The following is a 24,336-nucleotide window of genomic DNA, read 5'->3' on the forward strand; positions in this document are numbered from 1 at the left end:
AACTGACCTCAGCCATGGCTTCTTATACTTCATTTGCTGGTTGGAGGTAGATGAACATTCTTGAGATGTTGGGAATCATGGATTGCAATAGCCATGATATCACTAAAATGTTTTCCTTCCTCCAATTTGCATACCCCTGCTCTTCCTCATCCAGTTTCTTCATCTCTTTGGTGATGTACCCCCATTTGCCTATCATGAGTATGGCTAACTCAATGGGGGCAAACCCAGTTTATTCAATTTTCACAACGAAATTTTACATTTGTACCTTGAAATCCCACCATACTTCCAAAACTTGAAGGGCTCCCTTCCTTGTCCACATTTACATTAAAAGCTTTGCTTCTATCACCCACTCCTTGGTTCTCACACTCTTTCCCCTCAACACAGTTTTACCATCTTTGTTCAATAGTCATCCCTTACACCTCCTCTAAACACCACAGTTCTCCCTTCTCATCAACCGAAACCACAACCAATAGAGTCATATATGCCCTAAACCACATTCCAAATCTTTTCAAGCCTTTAACATGCACCACGAAGCCTCATGATCTCAGAACTTGTAGAAAATCACTTACATGTCTGACAACAGAAAAATAGAAGAAAAATTCATAAACTCTTCTATAGATTTTTGTCTCATAAATCCTCTGAGTTTGATCTTTTATCCAAAGCAAAAAACTGGACCAGAAAATGGATCTAATCCTTCATCACATAGCTCGACAGCTGCTTGATACCCCCTTAAGCCCTTTAGGGCTACATTTAAATTTAGAAGATAACTGAGGTGAGAAAGATGATGGGTGTGAAGTAGAGAGAAGGAGAGAGGGAAATTAGGGTTCAATACTTCTCATTTCATTACTAGAAAGAATGTATATATTAGAAGTGGTACATTTTAACCTTTTTTTTTAATACTTGTGACTTTTTCCCCCGATTTCATACAAAAGGATCGATTTTTCGAGGTTAGTTGTGCATAACTGCCTAAATTCATGCACATGTTAAATACAAACACCTACCAAGTGATGAATGGGCACTGCAGTCAATGTACCAAACCGACCATTGATACGCCCAACAATCTCATGGACCTGACTTGTGAGCTTTTGATCTGTAAAAGAAAAGAAAATCATTAACAATTATATTACCATTACCTAATTGAATACATTTAGCTAAATTTTATTTGATGTTTAAAGAACAGAAATTATATAAGAGCTAAAAGAATTTGGGAAACGAAAGCACGGAGTAGATAAATATCCATGAACAACACATCAAATGAAAAAGATAACAAAAAAGTTGTAGCATGAAGGGGACTTAAAGGCTAAAGAATGTTCAATTGTTCATGTGAGTCATACCTAACTCTTTTTATGTCAACGGCATTTGAATGCTTTTATATCAACCGTGGTAAATCTTCACAAGAACTGTTAAGAACTTTTTATATCTCCAAAAAGTAAACATGTATTTTGTCATATAAAAATACATAAATGGGTGCTTGTGAATGCCTATCCAAACTAAAAAGCTCTCAACAATGATCAGTCAGTGCGACACTTTAAAAAAACTTGGGTGTGGGGAGGGTGTATATACTAATATATATATATATATATATATATATATATATATATATATATATATATATATATATAAATTTTTTAACAGTTTTAAGTTAACACTAATGAAATAAAAACAATTATCATGTCATTAATTCATCATGCATAAATTCATGCAATAAATCAAATTAACAATCTACATTTACTATTCCTCATCAATAAAAAAATAACACCACAACTAAGACAACCTAAATATATTATGGCTACACTAAGTGAAATAAGAAAACAAGAAACAATCAAACAATTCAAGCAGAAAAGAAATAAATTATAATAATAAAAGAAGCAAACAATGCATATTGCATACCAAAAGTATATCATACACAATGTATATGACAATGAGATAATGATCCTAATAATTTTTTGCTTCATCATAAGAAGAATAGGCTCAGTTAAGTCTATGTTTATAGTGTTGAAATCATGCTCTGTAAAACCCACGAAAAAATAACTTTTGGGTCGGACCCGGGTTGGGTCTGGAGGACTCGAGCCGGATATATCCCCCCCCCACCCCGAGCTCTATTTAAAGAGCTCGAGGGTTAGGGTTTCTCATACGAGAAACCCTTCCCCCTGTTGCCACAGCCCCCCCCCCCCTACTCGCCTCTCTCTGCCCTCGCGCTCCGACGACCCACCGACCGACAGGCCCTCCCCTTCCCGACGACCCGGTCGGTGCGACCTCGCCGACCTCCCCTTCTCCTCCCTCGCTCGCTCTCCCGTTTCTTGTGTTCGGCCACCTGCCACCGGGAAACCTCCCTTTGCCGCAGCGCCACGCCTCTTCCCTTCTTCTCACCCTCTCCCGACTCCCATCATTTTTCTAATGCCGACCCGCACCTCCCTTTCTCCGACAGTGAGCCATCGCCAGACCCCCCCTGTGGGAGCCTTCTGCCGATGCCAGAGCTCGCCACTTCCTTGTTGGACGCATTTTAGGTAAACCCCCTTTTTTCTCCGAGTTTCGGCCCTCCTTTTCTCGGCAGGCAGGGGCGATGCCCATGCCCCTCTCATTTTTCCCGGCAGGCAGGCGACGAAGCCCCTGCCTCCCTCTTTTTCCCATGGCAGACAGGGGTTCGTCCCCTGCCTTTGCCCTTTTTCGCCCTCTTCGGAACTTGTCAGGCAAGGGCTTCGCCCTTGCCTCCTAGTAGCTTGCTCGGGCAGGGGTGAAGCCCCTACCGTTTGGACCATCCGACCGGCAGGGCAGTCGCCCTGCCTCTCTATTCATCCCAGGCAGGGTTGTTGCCTTGCCTCTCGATTTTCGTCAAGCAGGGGTGAAGCCCCTGCCGTTTCAGATTTTCGGTAGGCAGGGGTCGGGCTCCTGCTTCCTCGGATTTCTGGCAGGAGCCTCGCCCCTGATCCTATTATCCCTTCGGCAGGCAGGGCAGAGGCGAGCCCCCCTATTGCCTTTGGATTTCCGACAGGGGGGGCTTCGCCCCCTGCTCCTCTTCGTTCCCCTGTCCGGCAGCAGCATATCCCTTGCCCCAGCCCCTTTCGATAGGACAAGCAACGGGCGAGGGCGCATCCCCTGCCCCTTCCCTCCCTTTTTAAATCGGCAGGCAGGGGATGTGCCCCTGCCCCTTCTTGTTTCTTCCTTTTTATTTTTAACATACTAATATGATTGTACCTTCGCAGCTTGCGCAACAGAGCCCTCTCGTGCCTCACGGCCCGAGACCGTCATTACATACACTCAAAGATGTGCGCAACCTCGTGACTCCCCAAGGTAGGAGAAAGTTGCGCAAAGGACAATAAATGAATTGAAAATTAAAGTAATTAAATTTAAAAGAATTAAAAATAAAAAAGAAAGGACCAAGGATAATATATATACGTATATCTATATACGTACACCTTTAACTCAAAGATATGGTTTCGCAATCCTTGTCCTTTTTACTTTCCTGTCTTTACTGCTTTTTGTTGCCGTCGCGCTTGATATGCCCAAGCTTTTCTTTTCTGTATTTACTATCATGTCTTTACTGCTTTCCGTTGCCACCGTGCTTGATGTGCTCAAGCTTTTCTTTTTCGCATTTACTTTCTCATCTTTACTGCTTTCTGTCTTTATTGTTCTTGTCTTTACTTTGTCGCCACGCTTGATGTGCACAGACTCTTTTTTGCATTTAATTTTTGTCCTTGCATTCCTATCGTTATCGTTCTCTGTTGCCGCCACACTTTATGTGCATAGGCTTTGCGTTCACACTTTTGCTTTTTGCCTCTCTCCTTGCCGCCCTACTTTGGGCATAGGCTTGCCTCTTGTGACTCCTCCCATGCAAGCCTCGCAAGAACACCTACCAACTTCGCTCTTTGCCAGAAAGATGTGAAGTTGTGTATAGGTGTTTTGGCCTCGAGAAGAGAATTCCCTATATAGGGCTTCGACTTCTCAAGCGCGCAGTTGTGCAAAGCAAAGCTGAAGCATTCTAGCATCTAGCTCTACTCCGAGTCGATGCACATGGGAGAGATATGTCGGATCTGTGGCGATCCTAGAACATGTATGATATTATCTGTTTCGCAAAGATTTAGCATGCCAAACCTACTTGTTGTATATCATGTTATTGCGAAACTTTGTGTTGTGTTGTCCTTGAGAAACCTATAACCCTATCATCGTAACCATACCTTTAGACAGGTATGATTCTACGATGAGTAGGATGAGAGGTCATTGGTAACCTCGAAGGGTGCGATGTGCACCTGTTGAAACACATAAGAATGGTGATGATTCGCCTTCACAGGCAAGATGCTCAAGTGGGTCTAACAGACCAAAGCATATAAGATGGGGCATCAGTTAAGTAACCCCTGACGTGCTCATTCGCCTCTTGTTTCCATCAAGTGAGAGGATGGATGGTACAAAAACTCCGATGGACAGGTTGTTAACAACCACCCCTCGGGTAAATGACTCGGTGTCCCCAGTCATCAGAGTTAGGGATGAGACTACCATAAATTATCCTAGGTGGTAAATCTCATGGACTTCTGCAGAAGTAGGATGCATTCGTGGCCATGAATGCCTTTGGAGAATCCTCTCTTGGTCACTGATTGTTCCCTTTGGAGCGGACTCAGCTAGCTATCCAGGGTATCATAAAATACATAACATAATAAACCCCCAGTTCAGTATCGGTTGTTTATATGCTTCACGTTTGTGCGTACCCATAGGCCAGCTAATATCGAAATAAAGAATATCATGTTCATAATATCTGCTTGAATGTGCATTTTTGAGATGGATACATTGTTGATTGTATATACTTATATTCTGTGTCAGTTAATTGCTTTAGTTAACTGTTATCCGTTTGTAAAATCAATTACACACGCTAGAAATAGATTATTTCCTGCTTAGATAATGGCTCATGCTAGCATAACTAAATTTATGTTCTAAATTGCTTATCATGCTAAGTGTGGCATAGTTACTACTTTAAACTGCTTATCATGCTAGCATGATATGTCCTGCTTTACTTTTGGTTTCATATTGTCTTATTTGCGTATCTAACAGTTTTTTGTGAAACTGACCCATTTTATGGGCATAGGTGACAAGTAGGTTTTTCAAGCAACCGATGGTGGGATGCGAGATGCCTTGAGACTTCACTCCTCTGCTCGCAGTTTTGTGTTTGGGACACCGGGTTTAGTTGGCATTTTGTATAAGGGAAAACCCTAACTTTTATACAACAGATAGCTTTTCATAATGAATATTTGGCTCACTAATTGTCGTGTTAAAATGTTTTTGACTATGATGGGTAAATGATGGATTTTCACGATAACTTGCCCAAAGTTGTCAACTTGTTTCATTTTTCAAAAAAATCGTTTCTGCTGATAAAAACTCTGAAAAATGAAAGGTTTTCTAAGTATTTTTAAAAGTTTTACAAGTTTAAAATTTTGGGGCGTTACATGCTCTCCTCCTAGTCACACTCCTCTAGGTTTACATCATAAATTAAAATTCATAAAAAAAAAATGTTGTCCGAACTCAAAACCCAACCCAAGCTTGAGTTAGGTTCTGGTGAACCCAGGTCTGAGTTTACTAGAGTTAAACCAAGTCGGCTTGGGTTCGGTTTTGGTGAACCCAAGCCTAGGTTCACCAGAGCCTCTTTTGGAGTTTTCCTAGGTTCGGTTATGTTGAACCCAGTCCTAGGTTCACCAGAGCCGAACCTAGAAGGCTTGGGTTCAACCCTTGTGCCAATGAGGGCAGGATGAGGAAGGAGGAGAAGGAAGAAGAAGAAAGAGAGGACGAGGAGAAGAAAGAAGAAGAGAGGAGGAGGTAGAGAAGGAAGAAGAAGAAAGAGAGAGGAGGTGGCGGGGGGAGGTGGAGAAAGAAGAAGAAAGAGAGGAGGAGGAGGAAAAAGAAGAAGAAAGAAAGGTGAAGGAGCAACAGAGAGAGACGTACCTATTTCACATTGTCAGCACTGCCTTCGTTGTCGTTGTCACCACCATCGAAAGAGGAGACTATGTCATACGGACTCTTCTAACAGTGCACCGCACCCGCGTCGCACCCAGGCTGGTGCGACACTTGGACACATCTTCCTTTGTGTTAGGTGAAGTGTAACGCCCCAAAATCGTGGACTTGAAACCTTTTATGAAAAAGGTTGAAAGCTTTGAAATCAATCATTTATCAGAGTTTAAAACAGAAGTTCAGCGGAAGATCAGGTTCAAAACAGCAAGTCCCTACACCTTGGGCGCATTACAGCACAAATGCAGACTTTCCCTTACAAACCGATTTGCAGTTCAAATATATATATTTTATTGAAATGAAATGAAGAACCAAGTTTTGGTAATACAGTTTTAAAAATCCAGAGTTTAAATCAGAAGAGATGCTTTCTAGAAACTTCATACCACATCTATCAAAGTATCCCCAGGAGCGCAACGTCAGGAAAGGGCCTTGCCTTGAACGCATCACGTCATCGTGTCATCGCAAGTTGTCTCAACTTGTTCACCATCTGCCCATGAAACGGGTCAGTCCTACAACAGACTAGTAGGGGTGCAAAGGACAAGAAAGAACAAAGGCTGCAAGAAGCAAGATAAACGCTAGCTCAAGCAGGAACAAGCAAGACTAGCAGATCTAACCAAATGTGCTATGGAGTAAGCAAAGCTCTAGTAAAGCAAACAGCTAAATACAAGAGCAATAAGGATCAGAGTGCTAAACAAACAACTATAGCAATCCAACTGATATTATAGGTGGAGAGTAACTAACTCTATCCACCAGTCAAGCAAAGCAATTGCATAAGACAAGCATTCATAACAACGTTCGTAATACATATACAAGTATCATTAGATGGATCAGTCCATCGGAAAGTAGCTACATTAATCGTAAGGCACAAGCTATTGCATCACAAGCAATTCATAAGCTACACATGATAAGCAATCATGTGGCAGTTATATCACAATATGCAACAACTAGCATAATGCTAGTATAATAAGTAATTGACTAGTATGAGAAGCTAGTTATTATTTAGCAGAACTGTGCAAACAGTTTAACCAACAAAGGTAACGCTTCGACAGGCGTACATAGCTCACGAGTAGCATACCGAACTACCGCGCTAACAAGCAAGCAATCAACTCAAGTCACAATACGCATATCTCATGATCATGTGTATAAGTTATATCTTGTCTCATTATTGAGCAGGCCGTAGGCAAAACGTAGAAACAGCCGAGATCGATTCAGGGGTCCATTATGTTATGTATTTTATTATACCTCGAATGACTGACTGAGTCCGCTTCCTAAGGGGACGGCCAGTGACCAAGAGAGTAAATCCCCAAAGGAAAACAAAGGCCCAATGGATGTGCATCTGAACTTCTGCATAAGTGGCCTAAAGGATTTCCCCTAACCTCCGATGACTGGGGAAGGTCGGATCTTTGCCCGAGATTGTCATTAATGACTGTCCATCGGAGTTTTGTACCATCCATCCTCTCTCTTGATGAACCATCCCGAATGAGCACGACGGAGGGTTTCTCAACTGCCGTCCCATTCTACATGCTCTGGTCTTTTAACCCAATCGAGCATCTTGTCTGTGAAGGCACATGATTATTATTTAGGTGAATTATACGCGCCATTGCGCGTTCAAGGCAACTACACACTTCTCATCCTACTCACCGCAGTACGCAACGTACCTATTCAAATGTACAACCACGATGAAAAGGGTCAATCCGTAGTGAGGGTAGAAACATCACTCTTGTGATCTCAAACACATGTCATTGCATGTTCGAGGCAGACATAGACCTCTCATCCTACTCATCGTAGTACGCAACGTACCTATTCAAAAGTACAACCACGAGAGAGGGGCATGGATCTCTCGCAGGAAATCCCAACACTTCTGCTTTACAGAAGCCCAAAGTGAACTCATTCAAGTTCCAACTTATCGTGCTCGGGTCCTTTAGACAATCACAAGCATTCTGCCTATTAAGCGAATATCAACATAGCAGGATTTAGCTTAATATGTCAACACACGCTTAGAGGTTTCTATAGACCTTTCGTCCTGCTCTTCGTAGTCCAAACATACCGTACGTGACTAAAAGTACAACCACAAGAGGAATATGGATTTCTCGTAAGTAATCCAACAATACCTTCACGAAGGAAGGAAGTGTTAAAATATATGTAATATATATATTTATATATATATATATTTATATATATATATATATATAAATATATTTATCATACACTACCCGATAAGGGGTAGTTTTGTAAACTCTCCCAATAGGGGCATTTTAATCTTTTTCTTTTTCTTCTATTTTTCCTTTTTCTTTTTCTCTTTTCCTTATTTCTTTTTTCTGTTTTTTTTATTGTACTTTTTGTGCATTTAATGCACAACCATTGGGGGCCCCAACAAAGAGTCGTTGGACCCCCAACGGTCACAATTGTGACCGTTGGGAGCCCAACGACTCCTTGTTGGGACTCCCAATGGTCCCTCTCTCTTGCTTTTCTCTAACTCTCCCTCACTCCTCTCTTGCCTATAAATAAGTGGGGTCTCCCCCTTTGTAAAGTGTGGCTTCTTCAAGGCCTTTAGTGCCTTTATAAGATTTCATGCTTTCTAGCCATTATTGGCTTTTGTGTATGTCCTCTTTTGGACTTGTTCTTTGATTTCTATGTGTGAATGTCCATTGTAGGACATACATTTCTTTTCCACATATTTCATTACATGGTATCAGAGCCTTGGTTGTGCTCTTGAATCATATATTGCTAGTTGTCTTGTTTTATCTCTCTCTTGGCTTGTCCTTCATTTTGATTATAGGATGGAAGGAGAACAAAAGATTGATCTCTCCTTCAAGCTTAATGGTACTAACTACATGATGTGGGCCGCCGCCATGGAGAACAACCTCAAAGGTAAAAAGCTTTGGGGATATGTTATGGGCACCATTAGAGAACCTCAACTTCAACTTACAAAAATAGATGGTGATCAAGAAAAAGCTCTAGAGGGAAATGCTCGCATGAAGGCTATTGAAGATCACCAATCTAAGGTAGAAGATTGTGAAAGTAAGCATGCAAAAATTCTTGCATGGTTCATGAACAACGTGGAGCTAAAGATTTGCGCCAATATTAATAAATTCCGCCTAGCAAATGAAGCATGGTTCTTTATGAAAGGTATGTATACCCAAAAAAGACCTTGCTCGTCAATTCTTTATCTAAGAAAAAATCCGTACCATTAAGCAAGGTGAAATGAGTGTAAGAGATTACTATAGCACTCTTGGACCTTTATGGTATGAGCTATCCCTTCTTGAACCCAAATGGGTATCTAGTGAAGATGTGGAGATGCGAAGAGAACAAATGGAAAAAGAACACTTTTTCCAATTTTTACATGGGCTTAGGCCTGAATATGAACAAGTTAGGTTCTCCCTTCTTCATAGGTCAAAACCGCTTCCATTGAAAGATGCCATAGCCGAAATATGCCAAGAAGAAACGCGTCTTGGCATGATTAAAGGAGGAGATGAAGTTCTTGCCGTGTCTAAACCTGGCAATCATATGAAAGCATATAAGCCTCCACACTTTGGGAGGCAAAACAACTATAATGGCAATTATAGGAAAGCCATTTGCCATCATTGTCAAGAACCGGGTCATATAAGACCTAATTGTCCAAAGATAAATGAACCTCCAAAAGGGAAAGTTGCTATTATTGAAGAAATCCCACAAAAGAAGGAGGAGCCAATGAAAGGGAAAGAGTCATTTCCCTTGCTCAACTATCCGAAGCACTTCAAATTCTACTCAAATCGCCATCAACTTCGGGAGCCGCCATTGCCTCTTCTTCTCCTCCAGGTACGCCCTCTTGGATTCTTGATTCTGGAGCATCTTTTCATATGACCCCTATTGAAAATGGACTATCCAATGTATGTAGCAACTCCAAAAATTCTTTTGTTTCAACCGCCGATGGTACCTCTTTACAAGTTAAAAGTTTTGGAACCTTAGACTTTTCAAAAGATTTTTTTTTGCCAAATGTAAGAGTAGTACCTCAACTTAATTTAAATCTTTTATCCGTCTCTCAAATATGTGATCATGGATGTGAAATCTCCTTCTCAACCAAGGGTTGCTCTATACAGAATCTCTAGTCCGGGAAGCGGATTGGGCAAGGCCATAGGAGGGGAGATCTCTACTACATGAACCATTTGAAACTTCCCATAAACTCATTTTGTAATCATGTCCAAGATAAAAATATAGAAACTTGGCATCAAAGACTTGGACATCCAAGCTTCTCAAAAATGTACTCCTTTCCTTTTGGAAAGAAATTTTGTAATGAGAAACATTTTGTTTGCAAGAGTTGTATTTTTGGAAAAATGAAATCCACCCCGTTTCCAAAGAGAACATTTGTGTCCAAAAAGACCCTTTGAATTAGTCCATTCGGATGTTTGGGGTCCTTCTCCGGTCATATCAAAAGGAGGATATTCTTACTATGTTACTTTCATTGATGATTTCACTCGATATGTGTGGATCTATTTTCTCAACCTAAAATCCGAAGTTTTTAATTTCTTTAAGAAATTTCATATGATTGTCAAAAATCAATTTTCAACTAATATTTCCATTCTTCGATCTGATTCCGGTGGAGAATATCTATCAAATGAATTTCAAAAATACTTAGAAACCAATGGCATTTGTCATCAAAGGTCATGTTCTAGGACTCCCCAACAAAACGGTCTAGCCGAAAGGAAGCATAGACACATCTTGGAAACCACTAGGACTCTTCTCATTTCCAATGAAATTCCAAAATGCTATTGGGCCGAAGCTGCCTTAACTTTCACTTATTTGATAAATAGAATGATATCCTCATCCTTACAAAATATATCTCCATATGAAAAACTCTTTGAAAGAACACCTGATTTTAATAGATTAAGAATTTTTGGGTGTAAGTGTTTTGTCCTCACACATAAAAGAGATAAGTTGTCTCCCAAAGCTATTGAATGTGTGTTTTTAGGATACGGAGAAAATAAAAAAGGTTTTAGGTGCTTCGACAACAAAAGCAATAAACTATATGTATCCAAAGATGTTACCTTTTTAGAAAATGAGAATGGTTTTGAGAAAAATAAAGATATTGATGAAAGCGAATATGCTTTCTTATTTGATCTTCTCTCTCAAGAAGATGTGACTCCTCACGTAGAGGATGTTCCTAATGATTTAGAGGATACTCCTCTTAGTAATGTTGAAAATGGAAGTAATGATTTTGAAAATAGGTCAATTCAAACCTATGCTAGGCGTGGTCAAGAAACTCCCATAAGCGCTTTAGAAAAATATTCTCAAATTTCCAACATAGAAGAAACCTCTTTAAGGAGATCTAGCCGAATCTCCAATCCTCCTAATAGGTTTGTTTCCTATGAGTCACTAACACCTAAATATAGGGCATGCCTAATTGCATTACACTCTTATCATGAACCATCACACTATAATGAAGCCAAAAACATTCTTCAATGGGTTGAGGCCATGAAACTAGAACTTAGTGCCCTTGAAAAGGCTAAAACTTGGGAAATAACTTCATTATCCACTGGGAAGAAGTCTATTGGATGTAGATGGGTCTTCAAGATTAAAACTAAAAGTGATGGGTCATTAGAACTGTTGAGAATAGGTGGTTTTATGTTAAGTTCTCTTATATTAGAGGTTTTCTGAAATTTTACTCTTATAAGGATTTAGATGTAATTTCTCTTTTTGTCTCTCTCTATTTAATATAGAGAGAAGCCCTAATCATAATTAAGTGATTGAGTTTTTCTGTGCAGCCGTCTCTCTCTCTCTCTCTCTCTCTACACAGGTGGCTGCTCCTTTCTACATGGTATCAGAGCTTGCGATCTCAAGAGCGTGATCACGAAGAGGACTGATCTTCACCAACGAAAAAAAAAAATTCAGACTGCGAGAAAAAAAAATCAGGTTTGTTGTTGCAGTAGTGTGGAAGATGTGATAACAAATCTGGGATGTTACCCAGATCTGTCGTCAGATCTAAGGATGGATGTTACCCAGATCTGTCGTGATCTCCTGGAGCTGTAAACAGTTTTTTCTGTTTTTTTTCCGTGGGAGTTTTTTTTATCTCCTGTCGTGATTTTCTGGAGATAGACGAGTTCCTGCTGATGCGTGCCTGCTGTGATTGACGTGCCAGCCGAGAGCTGTTCCCTGCTGTTTGGGCCACGCAGCAAGTGTTTGTGATATTGCGTGCCAGCCGAGAGTGTCATATTTTCTGTGTTGATTGCGTGACTACCGTGATTGTGTTGATTGCGTGACTACCGTGATTCTGATTTTTTTTTGCTGCGTGTGATCGAGTTATGATTGATCTATTTAATTGTTTGAAGACTGATTGGCAGTTATGCTTTATATATTTTGGGAACAACAGTTGTCGTATTCATATATGTTGCAACTGAATATTATTGTTGGTCGTGGTGTGTTTGGGTGCAGCAATGGTCTTAACTCCCTGCTGGGGTGAGTTGTGTTTCGTGCTGTATTAGTTTCAGCTATCCATTTGTCGTGGAAGCAGTAGGAGTGATTACCTGCCGATTGTGGACTGTTTTTGTGGAAACAGCAGGGCTGATTCCTTACAGTGGTGGAAAACTACTTGAATACTTGTTGTTCTAGTGAACAGTATGGCTGAAAATTCGAAATATGATTCGAAAATGGAACAGATTGGGGAGTATAAGGCTTTTGCCAACCCCTTCTCATATGGATGTTCTGTTAGGTTGAATGAGACCAACTATGCCCGATGGTCCAGAACGTTTATGATGTCGGTATCTGGACATCGTCGAAAACACATTTTGTTGGAAGGCGAACCCTCTGAGAAGTTGGGAAAATATGTTACTTGGGATGAAGATAATGACATAGTTATGTCATGGATCATGAATAGTGTCGAACCCCATATTGCAGATGGATTGATCTACTATAATTCAGCAAAACTAATGTGGGACAATCTTCGCCATACATACTCACAAGAAACGAATGTGAGTCGTATCCTGCAAGTCGAACAAGAAATATATAATTTGCAACAGGGAGATCAGACCTTGGCCCAGTACTATGCTTCTGTCAAATCTGCGTTTGAAAGACTTAATGCTCACAGGCCTCTTTGTTGCTCGAAGCAAAAGGATCATCAAGAACAAACCATGGTTGCTCGTTTTCTTACAGGTCTTTCTTCAGATTTTTCTGTTGCAAAAGTTCAAATGTTGACTGGATCAGATGTTCCCACTCTTGCTGATGCTTATAATCGTCTGAGTAGACTTACGATCTCTCTGCCACAGTCTCAGCCTGTAACTCAGTCATCTGCTTTTGTTGTCCAATCTAGTTATGGGCGTGGAAATATTCAGAATATCAGAGGACGAGGACGTGGACGTGGTATGGGAGGCAGAGGAAAGCTTCAATGTACATTCTGTGGAAAATCTGGACATTTAAAAGATCGTTGCTGGGATAAGCATGGTCGGCCAACATCTTCTTCATCAAAGTCATATACTCCTAAAGCAAATGTGACTACTCTCGAGGCAACAAATGTACAAAAGAATATCGCTGAAAATGAAAGTAGTATCACCCTTAGTCGTGTAGAATATGATGAGCTGATAGCTCTTCGACCTTTGAGTTCCACTCCTCCTGTAGCTGGTGTTGCATATTCAACCGGAAATCATCTTCATCCGACTGATAGTAAGTGGGTTATTGACTCTGGTGCTTCCAGACATTTGTGTGGAAATTCACATGTTTTTTCAGATCTTAAGGATGTTAAGGCTCAGCTCGGAGTCTCCTTAGCCGACGGGAGCTCCTCCCCGGTTGCTGGTCAGGGAAATATTTCTATATCCTCCTCATTACAGTTGAATAATGTTCTTCATGCTCCAAACTTTCCTCAAAGTTTACTCTCTGTTAGTTGCCTTATAAAAGAAAAAAACTGTAGAGTAATATTTGATCAAATGGGTTGTCATTTTCAGGATTTGCTGACGGGGAAGAAGATTGGTGGAGGCTATGAAGAAAATGGAATTTACTACCTACATCATCCAATGGGTTCTGTTCATGCTGCAGTGGAACATTCATTCAGTCCTGTTCAGTGGCATCGTCGTCTTGGTCATCCTTCATTGTCAAAGCTTCGGTCGGTCTTTCCTCAGATTCCTTCCACCACATCATTTCAGTGTGAAGCTTGTCAGTTGGGCAAGCATCATCGAAGTTCGTTCTCTTCTAGTCAGAGTCAGTCTAGTAATAAAGTGTTTGAACTTCTTCATGCAGATGTATGGGGTCCTAGTAAGATTCCTACTAGGACTCAGTGTCGTTATTATCTTGTTATTGTTGATGATTTCTCTAAGTTATCATGGGTATTTTTAATAAAAGAACGATCTGAAGTCCCAAGTCTTATCAAATCCCTAATTCTTGAAATAAAAACTCAGTTTGAATTTATTGTCAAGATTGTTCGCACTGATAATGCTCTCGAGTTTAAATCAAAAGGTCTGTTATAATTTTACCAAGATCATGGCATCCAACCCCAAACTTTCTGTGCCTATTCATCTCAACAAAATGGGGTGGCTGAGCGAAAACATCGGCACCTCATTGATGTTGCCAGGACCATTATGATTCAATCTAATGTTCCTGCGTTATACTGGGGTGATGCGTTTACCACTGCTTGCTATCTGATCAACCGCATGCATTCGTCTTCTGTGGGTGATCAAATTCCATTACATATCCTAAAACCTAATGCTCCACTTTTTCCTTTATCACCAAAAATATTTGGATGTGTTTGTTTTGTACACAAACTTGGCCCTGACCGTGATAAATTAGTCGCTCAAGCTACAAAATGCATATTTATCGGTTATCCCAAAAATCAAAAGGGTTATCGATGTTATGATCCTATTTCTCGCCGAGAGTATGTCAGTGCGGATGTATCTTTCCTGGAATCCTCTCCATATTACTCTATTTATGGTTCCCTGCTGCAGGTTGATCCAACTGAGTCTTTTCCATTACCTATACCTCCTTTTTCTTTGGAATCTGTGCCCTCATTACCAAACCAAACTTCATCCTCTTCCAGATTTAATAATCCACCATTGGTATATGTGCGTAGAGCTCCACTTCCGCAAGAGCCTTCATCTTCTTCTTCTCCTAAGGTAAGTTCTACTGACAATTGTGATCTTCAGGATGATGATAACAGGCCTATTGCTCTACGAAAGGGGACAAGACAATGTACCTTATATCCCATATCTCACTTTGTCTCCCATGCCAGAATTGGACATCAGATGAAGTCGTTTATCTCAGCCTTATCTGCTGAAACTATTCCTCTGAACTATCAACAGGCAAAACTTGATACTCGCTGGAAGTTGGCTATGCAAGAAGAAATGACAGCTTTAGTATCTCAGCATATCTGGGATCTAGTTGATTTTCCAGCAGATGCTGACATTGTTGGATGTAAATGGGTATATACAATAAAGTACAAATCTGATGGTTCTATTGAAAGGTACAAGGCCAGATTAGTCGCGAAAGGGTATACTCAGACATATGGAATTGACTTCTTTGAAACTTTTTCTCCTGTTGCACGGATGGGTACCATCCGTCTTGTTCTCTTAGTAGTTGTTCAGCATGGTTGGAGCTTGTGTCAATTAGATGTGAAAAATGCATTTCTATATGGAGATCTATCTGAGACTGTTTATATGCAACAACCTCCAGGATTCGAGGTTGAGGGGGAGTGTCAGAAGGTGTGCAGATTGAGAAAGGCGATTTATGGCTTGAAACAAAGTCCTCGTGCATGGTTTCAAAAGTTGTTTGACGTGATGTCAAGCTTTGGCTTTAATAGATCAGCAGCAGATCATACTCTTTTTATAAAGAAAACTAGCTCTGGCATAGTTGTTATGGTGGTATATGTGGATGACATCATTCTTACAGGAGATGATGTGAAAGCTATTGAAGCCACAAAGGCTCATCTTCAAAAACACTTTGTTACAAAAGACCTTGGTTCACTCAGGTATTTTCTGGGTATAGAAGTTGCTAAAAGCCGTGAAGGGATGGTTTTGTCTCAACGGAAGTATGTTCTTGACTTATTAAAGGAAACGGGCATGTTGGGAGCTAAACCAGCAAATATTCCCATGGACCATAAAGTTCAATTGTTTGAAGAAGGGTCAAAACCAGTTGACAGCAAAAGCTATCGCTCCCTAGTAAGGAAATTATATGTAACTGTGACCAGACCAGATATTGCTTTAGCAGTAAGCAAAGTTAGTCAGTTTATGGACAAACCAACTGAGGTACACTGGAATGCAGCCATAATGATTCTTAGATATCTAAAATCTTCTCCTGGAAAGGGGTTATTGTTCAAGAAAAGTGGAACTCTGGAGATAGTAGCCTATTCTGATGCTGACTATGCTGGATCTGTAGTAGATAGAAAGTCTACCACAGGATTCTGTGTGTTTTTGGGAGACAACTTGATTTCATGGAGAAGTAAGAAACAAAATGTGGTTTCCAGGTCGAGTGCAGAATCAGAATATCGGGCTATGGCCCAAACAGCTGCTGAATTGATATGGGTTCGCACTGCTCTTCATGATCTTCAGGTGAAGGTTTCCTCTCCAATGACCATGATGTGCGATAACAAAGCAGCAACATATATAGCAAACAATCCTGTCTTTCATGAGAGAACAAAGCACATTGAGGTTGATTGTCACTATGTAAGAGATATGATTCAAGCTGGTCATATCACTACAAAATACCTAAAGTCGGAAGACCAAGTTGCAGATATGTTTACAAAGCCTCTTGCTAGGCCAAATTTCTCCAAATGTTGTGACAAGCTGAGCATGATTGATATCTATGCTCCAGCTTGAGGGGGAGTGTTGAGAATAGGTGGTTTTATGTTAAGTTCTCTTATATTAGAGGTTTTCTGAAATTTTACTCTTATAAGGATTTAGATGTAATTTCTCTTTTTGTCTCTCTCTATTTAATATAGAGAGAAGCCCTAATCATAATTAAGTGATTGAGTTTTTTCTGTGCAGCTCTCTCTCTCTCTCTCTGTCTACACAAGTGGTTGCTCCTTTCTACAAGAACGTTATAAAGCTAGGTTGGTAGCCAAAGGATATACTCAAGAGTACGGAATAGACTATGAAGAAACCTTCGCTCCCGTAGCTAGAATGACTAGTGTTAGGACTCTTATTGCGGTTACATCTGTTAAAAAATGGCCTATCTATCAATTGGATGTTAAGAACGCATTTCTTAATGGCGAACTAAGTGAAGAGGTCTATATGGATCCTCCACCAGGAGTATCTATTGGAGAAAACAAAATTCTTAAACTAAAAAAGGCTCTATATGGGTTAAAACAAGCTCTAAAGGCTTGGCATGACAGATTTAGCAATGTTATGACTAGTTTAAATTTTCGTTCATGTTATATTGACACTGCGTTATTTGTGAAAAGTGTAGGGTCTTCTGTAGTTATTCTACTACTCTTGGTTTCTTAAGATATTTTCTAGGTATTGAAGTTGCATATTCTCCCCAAGGATATATTCTCTCTCAGATGAAACTTGCTGCTGACATTTGCTCCAAGTCTGGAATTTTGGATGATAAGAAGACAGAAACCCCTGAGGTTATCAATGCAAAGCTAAGGCTGGAAGATGGGACACTTCTCGAGAACCCTACTCCCTACCGTCAACTCGTTGGGTCTCTGACATACTTATCCATCACTCGGCCAGACATAGCTCATGCAGTTCACTCTGTCAGTCAGTTTCAACATGCACCTACAACTGTGCACATGAGTGCAGTCTTAAGAATTGTCAGATATATTAAAAACACCATAACTAAGGGAGTTTTTCTTTCCTCTTCATCATCCCTTGATTTAATTGCTTATACAGATGCTGATTGGGGAGGAAATCCCAATGATAGAATCTCAACTACTGGTTTTTATGTTTTCTTAGGTGACTATGATTTCTTGGAGATGCAAGAAGCAGCATAAAGTATCATTATCCTCAACTGAAGCGGAATATCGTGCAATGGCCACTACAACCATGGAGCTTGTGTGGCTTATAAGTCTCCTTTTTGATATGGGCATCGTCATCTCAAATCCTTCGAAGATGTGTTGCGATAACAAGAGTGCTATCTATATTGCAAGCAATCACACCTTCCATGAGCGTACTAAACACATTGAGATGGATTGCCACTATGTTCAAGATGAATACCTAAAAGGAACCATAGCACAGCCCTATGTCACATCCGAGTACCAGTTAGCGGATTTCTTCACCAAAGCTCTTGCTGCTCCTCGCTTCATGTTTCTTCTCAACAAGCTTTCCATTGTATTCCCGTAAAGCTTGAGGGAGGGTGTTAAAATATATGTAATATATATATTTATATATATATATAAATATATTTATCATACACTACCCGTTAAGGGGTAGTTCTGTAAACTCACTCAATAGGGGCATTTTAGTCTTTCTCTTTTTCTTCTATTTTTTCTTTTTCTTTTTCTCTTTTCCTTATTTCTTTTTTCTGTTTTTTTATTGTACTTTTTGTGCATTTAATGCACAACCATTGGGGGACCCAACAAAGAGTCATTGGGCCCCCAACGGTCACAATTGTGACCGTTGGGAGCCCAACGACTCCTTGTTGGGACTCCCAATGGTCCCTCTCTCTTGCTTTTCTCTAACTCTCCCTCACTCCTCTCTTGCCTATAAATAAGTGGGGTCTCCCCCTTTGTAAAGTGTGGCTTCTTCAAGGCCTTTAGTGCCTTTATAAGATTTCATGCTTTCTAGCCATTATTGGCTTTTGTGTATGTCCTCTTTTGGACTTGTTCTTTGATTTCTATGTGTGAATGTCCATTGTAGGACATACATTTCTTTTCCACATATTTCATTACATGGTATCAGAGCCTGGTTGTGCTCTTGAATCATATATTGCTAGTTGTCTTGTTTTATCTCTCTCTTGGCTTGTCCTTCATTTTGATTATAGGATGGAAGGAGAACAAAAGATTGATCTCTCCTTCAAGCTTAATGGTACTAACTACATGATGTGGGCCGCCGCCATGGAGAACAACCTCAAAGGTAAAAAGCTTTGGGGATATGTTATGGGCACCATTAGAGAACCTCAACTTCAACTTACAAAAATAGATGGTGATCAAGAAAAAGCTCTAGAAGGAAATGCTCGCATGAAGGCTATTGAAGATCACCAATCTAAGGTAGAAGATTGGGAAAGTAAGCATGCCAAAATTCTTGCATGGTTCATGAACAACGTGGAGCTAAAGATTTGCGCCAATATTAATAAATTCCGCCTAGCAAATGAAGCATGGTTCTTTATGAAAGGTATGTATACCCAAAAAAGACCTTGCTCGTCAATTCTTTATCTAAGAAAAAATCCGTACCATTAAGCAAGGTGAAATGAGTGTAAGAGATTACTATAGCACTCTTGGACCTTTATGGGATGAGCTATCCCTTCTTGAACCCAAATGGGTATCTAGTGAAGATGTGGAGATGCGAAGAGAACAAATGGAAAAAGAACACTTTTTCCAATTTTTACATGGGCTTAGGCTTGAATATGAACAAGTTAGGTCCTCCCTTCTTCATAGGTCAAAACCGCTTCCATTGAAAGATGTCATAGCCGAAATATGCCAAGAAGAAACGCGTCTTGGCATGATTAAAGGAGGAGATGAAGTTCTTGCCGTGTCTAAACCTGGCAATCATATGAAAGCATATAAGCCTCCACACTTTGGGAGGCAAAACAACTATAATGGCAATTATAGGAAAGCCATTTGCCATCATTGTCAAGAACCGGGTCATATAAGACCTAATTGTCCAAAGATAAATGAACCTCCAAAAGGGAAAGTTGCTATTATTGAAGAAATCCCACAAAAGAAGGAGGAGCCAATGAAAGGGAAAGAGTCATTTTCCCTTGCTCAACTATCCGAAGCACTTCAAATTCTACTCAAATCGCCATCAACTTCGGGAGCCGCCATTGCCTCTTCTTCTCTTCCAGGTACGCCCTCTTGGATTCTTGATTCTGGAGCATCTTTTCATATGACCCCTATTGAAAATGGACTATCCAATGTATGTAGCAACTCCAAAAATTCTTTTGTTTCAACCGCCGATAGTACCTCTTTACAAGTTAAAAGTTTTGGAACCTTAGACTTTTCAAAAGATTTTTTTTTGCCAAATGTAAGAGTAGTACCTCAACTTAATTTAAATCTTTTATCCGTCTCTCAAATATGTGATCATGGATGTGAAATCTCCTTCTCAACCAAGGGTTGCTCTATACAGAATCTCCAGTCAGGGAAGCGGATTGGGCAAGGCCATAGGAGGGGAGATCTCTACTACATGAACCATTTGAAACTTCCCATAAACTCATTTTGTAATCATGTCCAAGATAAAAATATAGAAACTTGGCATCAAAGACTTGGACATCCAAGCTTCTCAAAAATGTACTCCTTTCCTTTTGGAAAGAAATTTTGTAATGAGAAACATTTTGTTTGCAAGAGTTGTATTTTTGGAAAAATGAAATCCACCCCGTTTCCAAAGAGAACATTTGTGTTCAAAAAGACCCTTTGAATTAGTCCATTCGGATGTTTGGGGTCCTTCTCCGGTCATATCAAAAGGAGGATATTCTTACTATGTTACTTTCATTGATGATTTCACTCGATATGTGTGGATCTATTTTCTCAACCTAAAATCCGAAGTTTTTAATTTCTTTAAGAAATTTCATATGATTGTCAAAAATCAATTTTCAACTAATATTTCCATTCTTCGATCTGATTCCGGTGGAGAATATCTATCAAATGAATTTCAAAAATACTTAGAAACCAATGGCATTTGTCATCAAAGGTCATGTTCTAGGACTCCCCAACAAAACGGTCTAGCCGAAAGGAAGCATAGACACATCTTGGAAACCACTAGGACTCTTCTCATTTCCAATGAAATTCCAAAATGCTATTGGGCCGAAGCTGCCTTAACTTCCACTTATTTGATAAATAGAATGATATCCTCATCCTTACAAAATATATCTCCATATGAAAAACTCTTTGAAAGAACACCTGATTTTAATAGATTAAGAATTTTTGGGTGTAAGTGTTTTGTCCTCACACATAAAAGAGATAAGTTGTCTCCCAAAGCTATTGAATGTGTGTTTTTAGGATACGGAGAAAATAAAAAAGGTTTTAGGTGCTTCGACAACAAAAGCAACAAACTATATGTATCCAAAGATGTTACCTTTTTAGAAAATGAGAATGGTTTTGAGAAAAATAAAGATATTGATGAAAGCGAATATGCTTTCTTATTTGATCTTCTCTCTCAAGAAGATGTGACTCCTCACGTAGAGGATGTTCCTAATGATTTAGAGGATACTCCTCTTAGTAATGTTGAAAATGGAAGTAATGATTTTGAAAATAGGTCAATTCAAACCTATGCTAGGCGTGGTCAAGAAACTCCCATAAGCGCTTTAGAAAAATATTCTCAAATTTCCAACATAGAAGAAACCTCTTTAAGGAGATCTAGCCGAATCTCCAATCCTCCTAATAGGTTTGTTTCCTATGAGTCACTAACACCTAAATATAGGGCATGCCTAATTGCATTACACTCTTATCATGAACCATCACACTATAATGAAGCCAAAAACATTCTTCAATGGGTTGAGGCCATGAAACTAGAACTTAGTGCCCTTGAAAAGGCTAAAACTTGGGAAATAACTTCATTATCCACTGGGAAGAAGTCTATTGGATGTAGATGGGTCTTCAAGATTAAAACTAAAAGTGATGGGTCATTAGAACTGTTGAGAATAGGTGGTTTTATGTTAAGTTCTCTTATATTAGAGGTTTTCTGAAATTTTACTCTTATAAGGATTTAGATGTAATTTCTCTTTTTGTCTCTCTATTTAATATAGAGAGAAGCCCTAATCATAATTAAGTGATTGAGTTTTTCTGTGCAGCCGTCTCTCTCTCTCTCTCTCTCTCTCTCTCTCTCTCTCTCTCTCTCTCTCTCTCTCTCTACACAGGTGGCTGCTCCTTTCTACATGGTATCAGAGCTTGCGATCTCGGGAGCGTGATCACGAAGAGGACTGATCTTCACCAACGAAAAAAAAAAACTCAGACTGCGAGAAAAAAAAATCAGGTTTGTTGTTGCACTAGTGTGGAAGATGTGATAACAAATCTGGGATGTTACCCAGATCTGTCGTCAGATCTAAGGATGGATGTTACCCAGATCTGTCGTGATCTCCTGGAGCTGTAAACAGTTTTTTCTGTTTTTTTTTCGTGGGAGTTTTTTTTATCTCCTGTCGTGATTTTCTGGAGATAGACGAGTTCCTGCTGATGCGTGGCTGCTGTGATTGACGTGCCAGCCGAGAGCTGTTCCCTGCTGTTTGGGCCACGCAGCAAGTGTTTGTGATATTGCGTGCCAGCCGAGAGTGTCATATTTTCTGTGCTGATTGCGTGACTACCGTGATTGTGCTGATTGCGTGACTACCGTGATTGTGCTGATTGCGTGACTACCGTGATTCTGATTTTTTTTTGCTGCGTGTGATCGAGTTATGATTGATCTATTTAATTGTTTGAAGACTGATTGGCAGTTATGCTTTATATATTTTGGGAACAGCAGTTGTCGTATTCATATGTGTTGCAACTGAATATTATTGTTGGTCGTGGTGTGTTTGGGTGCAGCAATGGTCTTAACTCCCTGCTGGGGTGAGTTGTGTTTCGTGCTGTATTAGTTTCAGCTATCCATTTGTCGTGGAAGCAGTAGGAGTGATTATCTGCCGGTTGTGGACTGTTTTTGTGGAAACAGCAGGGCTGATTCCTTACAGTGGTGGAAAACTACTTGAATACTTGTTGTTCTAGTGAACAGTATGGCTGAAAATTCGAAATATGATTCGAAAATGGAACAGATTGGGGAGTATAAGGCTTTTGCCAACCCCTTCTCATATGGATGTTCTGTTAGGTTGAATGAGACCAACTATGCCCGATGGTCCAGAACGTTTATGATGTCGGTATCTGGACATCGTCGAAAACACATTTTGTTGGAAGGCGAACCCTCTGAGAAGTTGGGAAAATATGTTACTTGGGATGAAGATAATGACATAGTTATGTCATGGATCATGAATAGTGTCGAACCCCATATTGCAGATGGATTGATCTACTATAATTCAGCAAAACTAATGTGGGACAATCTTCGCCATACATACTCACAAGAAACGAATGTGAGTCGTATCCTGCAAGTCGAACAAGAAATATATAATTTGCAACAGGGAGATCAGACCTTGGCCCAGTACTATGCTTCTGTCAAATCTGCGTTTGAAAGACTTAATGCTCACAGGCCTCTTTGTTGCTCGAAGCAAAAGGATCATCAAGAACAAACCATGGTTGCTCGTTTTCTTACAGGTCTTTCTTCAGATTTTTCTGTTGCAAAAGTTCAAATGTTGACTGGATCAGATGTTCCCACTCTTGCTGATGCTTATAATCGTCTGAGTAGACTTGCGATCTCTCTGCCATAGTCTCAGTCTGTAACTCAGTCATCTGCTCTTGTTGTCCAATCTAGTTATGGGTGTGGAAATATTCAGAATATCAGAGGACGAGGACGTGGACGTGGTATGGGAGGCAGAGGAAAGCTTCAATGTACATTCTGTGGAAAATCTGGACATTTAAAAGATCGTTGCTGGGATAAGCATGGTCGGCCAACATCTTCTTCATCAAAGTCATATACTCCTAAAGCAAATGTGACTACTCTCGAGGCAACAAATGTACAAAAGAATATCGCTGAAAATGAAAGTAGTATCACCCTTAGTCGTGCAGAATATGATGAGCTGATAGCTCTTCGACCTTTGAGTTCCACTCCTCCTGTAGCTGGTGTTGCATATTCAACCGGAAATCATCTTCATCCGACTGATAGTAAGTGGGTTATTGACCAGGAAGCCTAGAACTAGGTCTTGCATCAGAAGTGATGCAACGCCGGTCTAGCGATGGCGCAAGTACCTCGCTAGGATCCCCGTCCTACTCGTGCATAAGCTCCTAAACAGGGTTATTTGAGTTGTAGCGAATAGGCGAACTGAAGTTGTAACACACCTTTCCTAAATACATCGATTTGGGAGATCCGGCCGCTATCACTGCTTTACAAGCTATACATTCTTGAAAATAGGTTCGCACCTAAGACAATCATCTTTGGAGAACCGAAGTGCATGAGTGTGTGTCGTGGCTTGTAAGACAAGTGAAACGATATACACTATACACTCGAAGCTGCACTCAGGGAGTGCAAGCTGACAAGGGGCAAATTCGTGCACATACTAATACAATGGCAAATCGAGGGGCAAGACTCGATGGGTGAAGCTGCACCGCGAGGGTAGAGCGTTAGAGCTACACACGATGTATGAGATCATACCTCGATCATCGAAACACACAAGCAGGCAACTACGCATGCAACTCATGAGGTAAGAGATCCTATACTGACTACG

The 24,336-nt window shown here is 40.2% G+C and overlaps 1 protein-coding gene across 5 annotated transcripts in view; it reads right to left on the reverse strand.

Moving 5' to 3' along the window:
• LOC149843464 (alpha,alpha-trehalose-phosphate synthase [UDP-forming] 1-like) overlaps positions 1 to 24,336 on the reverse strand; it is a 102,196-nt gene that overhangs the window by 62,503 nt on the left and 15,357 nt on the right. For all 5 annotated transcript variants that reach the window (XR_016430874.1, XM_089999832.1, XM_089999831.1 and 2 more), the window contains one exon: positions 1,002 to 1,090. Coding sequence is in view for 4 of the 5 variants with exons in the window: in XM_089999832.1 (XP_089855958.1) it covers positions 1,002 to 1,090 (89 nt within the window). In the remaining variant the exon portion in view is untranslated. The remainder of the gene's footprint in view (positions 1 to 1,001; positions 1,091 to 24,336) is intronic.

This window comes from Nuphar pumila, chromosome 3 (genome assembly GCF_984573655.1).
Source record: "Nuphar pumila chromosome 3, dmNupPumi1.hap1.1, whole genome shotgun sequence".
Taxonomy (NCBI): Eukaryota; Viridiplantae; Streptophyta; class Magnoliopsida; order Nymphaeales; family Nymphaeaceae; genus Nuphar; species Nuphar pumila.